We start from the raw sequence: 10,377 nt of genomic DNA on the forward strand, positions 1-10,377 counted from the left end.
ATAAAGATAAAGAAAAAATTTCAACTATAATAGTCCACGCCAAAAAAAAAAACATAAATAAAAAAAAAAAAAAAAAAAAGAGAAACGAGTAGAATTAAACATTTATTTTTATTTATTTTTCACATGGCGATTTTTTCTCTTATATGTTTGGAGTCACAGTTGTTATGGCTGCTTTTTTGTTGTTTTCTTTTAGCTGGATCTGTGAGAAATAAAGCCATTGCGTGGGTGCAAATTAGACATTAAAATTGACCAGTCAATTCATGAAAATACCGAATCATTCAAGATCGGAGGCATTCTAATTGGTTTTAAGCAGAGCATACAGCTCGGCTTTGGATTATCGCGTCACACGGTACGTATGATTAACGGACTTGAACCGGTTCGACATGTGCGTGTTTCTGTCAGTTTGTCGAGCTCCTTGTGTTTATGGATCTTCATCATTTTTGGGTTTTTTTTCTTTCTGTGACATTGATTGGCTTGATTTTATGACTGTGTTTTGTTTGATTTATTTTATGAGCAGATGGTATTGATATGCAAATCTGAGGCGAAAAGTGAATGCTTCTGATTCAGGTGAGGAGCGTGGGAGGTTTTTAATTCATAGATGGTGTAAATCATAGATTAGTATGCAATTGTGACATGGATAGCATTTGGATTAGTTTTAATTAGGAATTTACTCATTTTAAACGCTATTGCAAATCAGCAGCAGTTTGGCAAAAACAAAAAAAAACACACATACACAATAAAAAAGCAGATGCAAATTCATTTCGCTGCGTTTGCAAAACAAAGCGAGTCCAACAAAAGCCCAAAGCAAAATAAATCAATCTCATCGCAAAAAGTAAATATCCTGTGTGTGCCTCAACTTCCCATCCCCATCCCTCATCTTGCCCAGTGTTCCATTCATTATTGCTGAAGCTGAAGGAACAATTGCAAATGTGGGGGCAGCAAAAAAGTAAATAAACACAAGTTGAGAGCGCAAGACAGAGGGGGAGAGGAGGCAGTTGAGTTTGGAAGTGAAGCAGGGAGAACAGCTGATTGCAGCTGATTTCTGATTTCAAACAAAAAAGGGCTGCCACCGCTTTAGCCCCTCCCCTCCCCTCTCCTTCTCTTCTATATGTGTGTGTGCGCCAGCCATGACGGAAGCCAAAGAAGACGCAGCAGAAGCAGCAGCAGCAGCAGCAGAAAAAAATGAATTAAAAATCTAATTGCGACCGCGTAGAAACAAAGCAAAGACGGGCAAAAGACAATAAAAAAACCAAAAAAAAAACACTGAAACGCGACAAGCGAAGGCGGCAGATTCACATACACATACATATATGCATATATATCGTTAAAGTCGGGATCTTGTTGGGCGCACTTAGTCGCGTTACAGACGCAAACGCAAACGCAAACGTCATGAACCGCAACGCAACAATAATTACAACAATAGCAACAGAAACAACAACAACTACTTAGGGCTGGGTATGCCAACCGCAAAGGTCGACTGCAGATGCCAACGACGATGAAGAAGACGTCGACGACGACGGCGACGACGACGGCGAAGGCCAGTAGAAATGAGTTTTTCAAAGTTTTTCCAACTTGGGGAGCAGCACAAAATTAATGCGAATTTAATTAAAATGTGCAACTAGCAACAGCAACAGCAACAATCAATTCTAGAGCTGAGCTTTTCTTGTTGTTGCCTAGCCGCCAAATTGTAGAAGCAGAAAAGAAGAGAGCCAGAAGAAACAGCAGCAACAGCAGCAACAGCAGCAGCAGCAACAATCGCCTGGATACGGACTGCTTTGGAAAATTGCAATCGTCGGCGCATGTGCGACGGCTCCAACACTGTGTATGTGTTGTCTGTGTGTGTGAGAGAGTACAAGTCTGTGTGTGTGTGAGTGTTGCATAAAATTATTTCGGTCTAGTGGATATTAGCAGAGCGTGAAGTTGGCAAATAAGAAATTCAGCATAAGAAATAAGGTAAATTTTCATTAAACAGCAACAAAAAAGCACAAAAATAAAAAAATAAAGAAAAAATTTGTAAAAAGAGGCGGCTACCACGCAGAAACAGCGCTGGGCAGCGGAAAGCGAGTGCAGCGCATAGAGATTAAAATGCATCGATAAGATAGTTGGCCAATTCTCATAAAAGTGTCTTTTTATAGGTGGCACCGAAAGGGGATTTCTGGTCTGGAAATCGCGATCTAATCTTATAAATATGTCAACGATTTTAATTAAATAAGATAGATCATATGATATATAATCAAAATTGCTAATCTTCACCAAAGCTCTTTAAGCATCATAATTTTCAATTATATAAGACTACTTAACAAATCGAATATTAGCCTATTCTCAAAAATATGTTAAATAGTGATCATATAAATCAAAGACTTTTATAATATAGAAAAGGTTGTAACTCACCATAAGTTTCATTCACAGCCTTTTGGACCGATTTGAGCACCCGAGCCGTGACGCGTTTTGGCTGTCCGAGAATGGAGAAGTTGCCGGGATTCGTTTGCTGGACGAACATCATGTAGCTGATGTCCGAGGACTGCTCCAGTTTGTTGCGTCGCACCAGGCCACGCGGCAACAATTGCTCCTGATAGATGTCGCATTCGCCGCTGCTGTTGCTCAGCGCGAACTGCAGCCGGACGAGCTGTGGCAGTTGCAGGTCCCTTTGCTGCTTGTACACATACAGCACCTTCATCGTCGCCGAGAAGTTCGCCCGCCGATCCGCCGTCATTGAGGTGAAGACACCACGGAAGACGGTGGGCGCCGCATACGCCAACTGGGCGGGATCGTGGGCAGAACAATACGGCTGTTTGTATCTCCGATGTTTGCCGGGATGTTTTCGACGCTGTTGCTGCTGCTGCTGCGATGAGTGTTGTCGTTGTTGCTGGCGCTGGCTGCGTTCCTCGCGCCTCTCCTGCTGCTGCTGCTTGCGATAGCCGCCAGCGTTGCTGCGATGTTGCCGCTGGCTATTGTTGTTGTTGTTGTTATTGCCAAAGTCGCGACGATTCCGAGCCGTCGGATCCGTCGGGATGCTCTCTGGCACTTCATAGGACTCAATGAGATAGCGCTGCGTTATTGCTGTTGCTGCTCGCGCTGTGTTGCTGCTGTTGTTGTAGGCGGCAGCTGTTGCAGGTTGCTGCTGCTGCCGCGCCGAGCTGCTGAGTTGTTGTTGCTGCTGCTGTTGTTGCGCATGTCGTCGCGTTTTACTGCTCGTTGAAACGCTGGGCATGCCATTATATAATAATTTATATATTTGACTATTTATTAGCGTATTTGGAACTTGTTGCTGTTGTGACTGTTGCGTTGTCACCGCAGCAATATGCTGCTGTTGCTGCTGTTGTTGCTGTACAGCCGCATCGAATACTGTTGCTGGCCTTAACTTAATGTTGCTAGTGCTACTAAGACTATTGCTGGGCCGATTAAACAGCCTACTTAAGATATTGTTGTCGATGTTGCTGCGGCTGCTAATGCCGACGCTTTCACTGCTCCCTCTGCCATTGTCCGCCAGCTGCTGCTGCTGCTGTTGCTGCTGTGGTAGTGCAATATAGTAGCTACTTTCTTCTGATTCCCATAATCTTTGCTGCTGCAACTGCTGCTGCCGCTGTGTGGTTGTTGTTGTTGCTGCTGCTGTTGTCGTCGGCGCACATGTGATCAATAGCAACATGTTGCTGACGTAGATTGCTAGCGATATCAATGGCATTAGTTGCGGTTGCGTTTTTAGACTCCATTTGCGCACATGTTGCGCATACATGGCGTCCTCCAAAGTTGTTTGTTTGCTGTTGCCCTAGCTTTATTTACAAATCAACAATCGATTGCTGTCGCTATCGCTTATCGGTTGCTGCTTGCTCGTTGCTGCTGCTGCTGCTGCTAGTTGCTAGTTGTTGCTGCTGCTGCTTGTGGCTCTTGCTCTTGCTCTTGTTTCAGCTCTTCTTCTTGCTGTTGTCTCGTTTCTAATCGTGGCAAATGTTGCCGCCGCTGCGTCGTCGCTGTGCTTTATCGTATTTTCGTTTATCCTGCAAATACTTTCGATAGTTTCGTAGCATTTTGAGCGACAGCAAAGAGGAAGACGCAACACGAGAAAAACACAGAGACAGAGGCAGAGACAGAGACAGAGAGAGAGAGAGCGATAGAGAGAGAGAGGGAGAGAGCGCGCGCGCGAAAGAGAGAGTGAGTGAGTGAGATAGGGGGAGAGATAGTCAATGTTTGACAATTTCTAGCATAATATTTTTATGAGCACTTTGAGAAATTTGCCGACTGTTGCTGCTGTTGTTTGTGTTGTTGTTGTTGTTGCTGTTGCTGTTTCTGATTCTGTGGCTGCTGCTGTTGCTGTTGCTGATGACTCATTTTGGCCCGATCGTCTGCTTTGGCAATGCAAAAACGTATACGCGTTTATCTTTAAATAAATAAATTTACTGCTTGTATCTTTGTTATTGTTATTGTTGCTGTTGCTGTTGCTGTTCGTTCGTTCGTTTCGTTTGGTTTCGTTTTGTTGTTTTTTGCTGTTGTTGTTGCACTTATTTATGCTGAATTTGTTGTTTAGAATTATTTTGATTTCATTTAAATCGCATTCGAAATCGCGTTCGAAATCGCGTTCGCATTCGCGTCTCACTTGAGCGCCTTGGAAGTCGACGCACTGTGCTCGCTGGCCACGCCCCCCTCAACTCTTTAAAAGACGTAGACTTAAGGTCGTCGCGTGGCGTTTAGCTTAAAGTTTTTCTTGTTTTTTTTTTTGTGTTTTTTATTTATTATATATTCGCTGCTGCTGCTGCTGATGTTGCTGCTGTTGCGCGTTTTCACGACGTTTTTCACGCGCGCGCGTTTCGTGCGCGACACGTTCGGCTCTTCGTTCGGCGGCCGTCGGCTGTTGCCGATTGGCTGCTTCGTTGCGCTCGTGCGAATGCGATGCGAAGCGACGCAACGTTCGTGTGTCGCTGCTGCCGCTGCTGTTGCTGTTGCTGCCTGTAATCCTCGCTGCGCGCGCGTATCTTTGCGATACAATAATGTTTTTGTTGTTATTTTATTTCGATAATGTTAATGTTTGTCTCGCCGTATACGCGATCTGTCTATATAGACGTAACCCGTAGTCGGAGTCGTACTCGTAGCCGTAGTCGCTTGCCTGATTCACTGCCTCGAGTGTTTTCTGGCACACAAACACACACAAGTTGAGGCGCTGTGTGTCTCTCTGATGACGATGATGATGATGTTGATATAGCAGACACAGGCACACACACACACGCGCGCACATATATACACACACACACAGTCGCACACACACACACCCGACGAGCACAACACACACGTTTTCTAATTTTAGACAAAAGTAATTATAAAAGAAAAAAAAAGCAGAGCAGAGTGCGCCGCGTTCAGCTCATACGCATATATCTTCTACTCTGCCTAGATATATATATATATATATATATCTGATATATAACGGTGTCTGTCTAAATGTCTATATGTGTGTGTGTGTGTGTGTAGAGGATCGTCGCTGCAAGTATGTATGTATTGTATATATTGCACACGCACACACTAAATCGATTTCGATCGTTTTTATTTCTTTTATTTTTTATATGCATATACTATATATAATAAGTATATATATGTATACTTATATATACAAATGTATCAGGCGCAGACAGACGATGTCAGTTGTTTGCTGGACGGAGCTGAAGACGATATTGCCTTTTAATTGCAGTTGCAATTGTTGTTGTTGCTGCTAATGTTGTTGTGGTGCGTTTTTTTTTTTGCAAACGTTGACTTTTTGTCACTTATCAATCGATCAATATGAAACTGAAATTGAACTGGAAAACGAAAGTCCTTTCACGATAATCGTCTTTTCTGTTATCTTTTCACTTGTACTCGCAAATCGAAATGTCGATCGAAATTTGGCGTATATAATTGTATCATTCATAAAGTGACTCAATTTTGTGTTGTGTCCCGTTTTTTTTTTGTATAATTTAATTTTCGTAATTTTCTTTTATTTCACGCACCGAAACGAAACCAAATCAAATTCAATTTGAAATTCACATTTGTATTTAGACGCGCAGCCTCAATGTCTCGGTTTGCAGTTGTCTCGACTCAATATTTTTATCAATGCTCCTCGGTTTCGGTCTCTGAAATGTATCTTTCGCCGTATTTTCTTTATTTCTGTTTTTTTTTTTAAATTTTTTTGGTTGCGGTTTGCCGACACGCGCGTATCTGATCCGTTGCCGTTGAGTGTTTGCCGCGGACTAACACTGGCACGTAACTCGACACGTAAACGCTTACGTTGCGTTGCAAGTCGAACCGCCAACGCAGCGTAACCAGGCAGCGAACCGAACATTTCTGATCGTTAACAGTAACTGTTGCTTCGATTTTTTGACGTACAGGATTAAACAATACAATTTTATTGAATTCTATTGATTACTTTGAAGTAATTTCAGGCACTTATAAGGCAAATAATTGTAATATTAATTCAAAATTAATGAGAAATTTAAATGACAATTAACATAGACTGTTAATACTGTATGTTGTGCTCGAAATGGATATGTTAAGCTCAAAATGGCACTGCTAAGTGGTTAAACTGAACTGTTATTGGCTCGAGTTCGATGTCTGAGCTTGATGTTGCATGCTGCGCATGGCTGAGTTGTTGCGCCTCATACGTAATTAAGACCATTCAATGTTTGTGTGCACTTTAAGAATTTGAATGAAAGTGCGCGAAATTGTGCGTTTGAATTAAATCATTTTGTTTGCGTTTTACTATATATGTTTTTAATGAAGTTCTTCATTAATTATAAAATGTAAACTTAGCTATTACTTCATTGCAATACAAACTATATAGTTGTTATTAATTTTTATTTATTATTATGCTTATATTTGGTAGTGATGACCAATTGGAAAACCGACGCAGAAATTTGATTTTATTATATATTTGTGCATATGTTAAAGTTGTATTAATCGAACCAATTACGTAGCGATTGAAAACGTTATTTGTTTTGGATTATTAATGTTAAAACTTAATTATAGAGGGTTTTTTGCCTTACTATAAATTTAATGCCCAGCAGTCCAGCTATTCACAAAAGTGTTCATAATCAAAAAATTCAAATGAACATACTTGGTTAGGAGATATTAGCAGCAAGCAGTAGTGTTTCCATGAATAAGAATGTATAATTTATTATACATATGTATATCTTAATTAAACTCATTAATTCACTTTGATGTCTTCAACACTTGTGCAATTGCAAATGACTTATATTTCCACATATTTTCTGTATTTATGCGATTTGAGCCGGTGCCTGGACATGTGATTGGAGGTGCGTTGCTTTTTTGCTTTACCACAATACCTGACCTGTGTACTGATAAAAAGCGATTAGATTAAAATGGCGAATGATAGAGGAAATTCAGAATTCTCTATATATTACTCATTTGCTGTAGCTAAATTGGTTTGCCGGTAGTCAACGAAAATGAAAACATTTAACTCACACAATTGTCTGTACTTATATATATATATATATATATTCAGAGAGTCAGAGTGAGTTGGTATCCCAGCTTTTTCCCATGATTATTTGCTTTATTGTCAAATGTCAAGCCCACAAAACAGGCGAAGAAGAAACAGAAGAGGTAGTAGCAATGGACGAGGGGGGAATCGGGTGAAGGAGACCGTCAGGTGAAGCTGTCGGCGGTTGGAAGTCGTGTAAACTTAACGTTTTTTTTTGTTTTTTTTTACCAGTTGCTGCTAATGCTGTTATTGTTATTGTAATTGTTGTTGCTGTTGTTGTCAAACAAAGCTTCCACTTGTTCTACGCAGCGCGCATAACAATAAAAGAGGAGAAGCGGTGAAGAGGAGCGGAAAGGAGAGGAGTGTGGTAGGCAAGCAGGGAAATAAAGAGCGAAGCACAAAAAGATGTCGTCGCCCCAACGCTTCTGCTGCTGCTGCTGCTGCTGCTGCTGCTGCTGCTGCTGCTGCTGCTGTTGACAAGTGCGGCAATTGTAAGAAAACCTGAACCTTAACTTTGGAGGGGACCGGCCTTTGCACTACTGGGATGGCTGCAAGTCGGCCAAGAGGCGTTCTAACCTGGCCAAGGTTATAGGTGTGCGTGCAATTGGCAAGAGAAACCCAAAATTGTAACTTATCTCCAAACGTCATAATCAAAAGCTTATCACACGCATTCGTCATAGTACACATTTGTCGAACATTATGAATGAATTTAACAATTTGATTAACTGAACACTGACAAGCACATAAATGTGCGTATTATCTTATCGGTCATTTGAACGTTTTGACGTTGCGGAACCGGATGTCTTGTTGCTTTGGGGAAATGGTAGTAAATGTGGAAACTGTGATTGCAACTGTGACTGTGGCTGGCAGCAGATTAGGCAGCACCTGTCGTCGGCAAGCGCAGTTCAAACAGGTAGCATCGGAGTGAGAATAAATGTTTGAAAAACTGCCAACTGGCAACTGGTAACTAAATGCTGCTGTGGGGCAGCAACAATCGGACAGCATTGTTTGCCACTGGGACTGGGAATGAACTGCTCTGCATCCGAGTTGCGGAAGTGCAGGAAATACTCAAACTTGTGGACCTCATAAACAAGCTGCTCAATCCCGGCACAGACAGACATAGAGACATGGCCATGGAGATGGAGACGATCAAAAGGGATGGTGTCGGGAACGGGAACGGGAACTGGAACGGGAACGGGAAGAGAACCTGGCACACAGCAGACGGCCGGAGACGACAGCTGCCAAGCGCAGCGTCATTGCATCATCAACAAATACACACATTCTCACACACACCAAGAAATTAGAACAACAATAACAACAGTAAAACGCACCGCTGACAAAAAAAAACCCACAACAATAACAAACATACAAAAACAAATTTTCCAAAAGCAATTTTGAAATGCGCGCAGGCGCAAACGACGTCGATGTCGACGTTAGCTGTGCTGCCAGCGTCAACTAAAGAAACAAAAAATAGGGAAATTAAATGGCTAAAAGCAAAACAGCCAACGACAAGCTAAGTTCTTTTCTGTTTTTTATTTTTGTAAGTACTTGAAAGTCACAACAAAAATAAATACAGAAACTACACAAATGATTGTGTAATTTTCCTAAATGACTTTTCACACACACACACACACATACATATATATACCCAATGATATAACCGGAACAAGTAAGTTGAGGGTGTGGCTTTGGCTGGCAAATATCAGACAGTGATCCATTTGCTTTATATTATATATCAAGACAATATGAATAACTCAGTTTAAAGATCGCTTAATATGGATGGGATATAATGACGACATGCTTACTTAATATTCAATAAATTGCACTTTTAAATTGTACATTCTACACTAGAATAAATAGGAATATATTTACTAAAAAGTCGCTCAACAAAACTAAATATTGTCAGTAGCGAACCCTGCCGATTTTTTTATAATGAGAAGGAATCCTCGATGAATATCATATCCAGAAAAAGATGTAAACCTAAACTCGAAGGACATAGATATCCTCAACTCGGCAATATTCTCTCAATTACGTCGCAATGCATAATTTATATATCAGTTTCAAAATAAATTAGAATTATTTTATAGAATTCTACTCAATTTGAAATACAATGAAATTGATAATTGTAAATATAGTAAAAATAAATATCTACATAATAATAATAATAATAATAATAATAATAATAATAATAATAATAATAATATTAATAATAATAATAATAATAATAATAATAATAATAATAATAATAATAATAATGATAAAAATAATAATAATAATAATAATAATAATAATAATAATAATAATAATAATGATAATAATAATAATAATAATAATAATAATAATAATAATAATAATAAATATAAATATATTCATACAACTAAGTCTAACCTAAAATTAAGCCTTTACTCACAATTTGTTTAAGTGCGGTAACTTGTTTTCCTTCAAATCAAGCATATTTTTCTATACATTGATTATTATATTTGATTAAAAGTTATTTTAAATCTTTGAGTACTTCCGACTGTTATACCAAAATGAATATGTAGTTTTCAATTTATAAAACTGATAAATTAAGGTAGTATTCGCTCTTCAAGATTTTTTTTTTTTTCGTAGCTCTGCATTTATTTTTATTTTTATTTTATGCTTGTTGCTCGTTAGATTTTGTTAAAATAATTTAGCAACAGTTACTTAAAGACATCAATCCGAAAAAAAACTTGGTCAGATGTGATTCATACTCTTGGCAATATTCCAAAATTATGTATTGGTATTGTATTATGGATTAGTTTAATAAAAATCCTATTCGAGCGATAACTGCTATATAAATATGTACATATGTAATTCAAATTCGACTTTGCTGCTCTATTTAAATAAAGCTAACCAGACTTGATTTTTAAGAGACTAGTATGGTGGTTATTAAAATATGA

General features: G+C 39.4%; 1 protein-coding gene across 1 annotated transcript in view; it reads right to left on the bottom strand.

Moving 5' to 3' along the window:
- The window catches only part of LOC6557528 (protein vein), a 35,342-nt gene extending 31,470 nt beyond the window's left edge, over positions 1-3,872 (bottom strand). Inside the window, exons 1-2 of the mRNA XM_032742855.2 lie at positions 3,110-3,872; positions 2,392-2,842 (exon numbers count right to left, since the gene is read on the bottom strand). Coding sequence (XP_032598746.2) covers positions 2,392-2,842; positions 3,110-3,733 — 1,075 coding nt within the window. The 5' untranslated portion in view covers positions 3,734-3,872. The remainder of the gene's footprint in view (positions 1-2,391; positions 2,843-3,109) is intronic.
- Between the last annotated feature and the right edge of the window lie 6,505 nt (positions 3,873-10,377).

This window comes from Drosophila grimshawi, unplaced genomic scaffold (assembly GCF_018153295.1).
Source record: "Drosophila grimshawi isolate 15287-2541.00 unplaced genomic scaffold, ASM1815329v1 contig_44, whole genome shotgun sequence".
Taxonomy (NCBI): Eukaryota; Metazoa; Arthropoda; class Insecta; order Diptera; family Drosophilidae; genus Drosophila; species Drosophila grimshawi.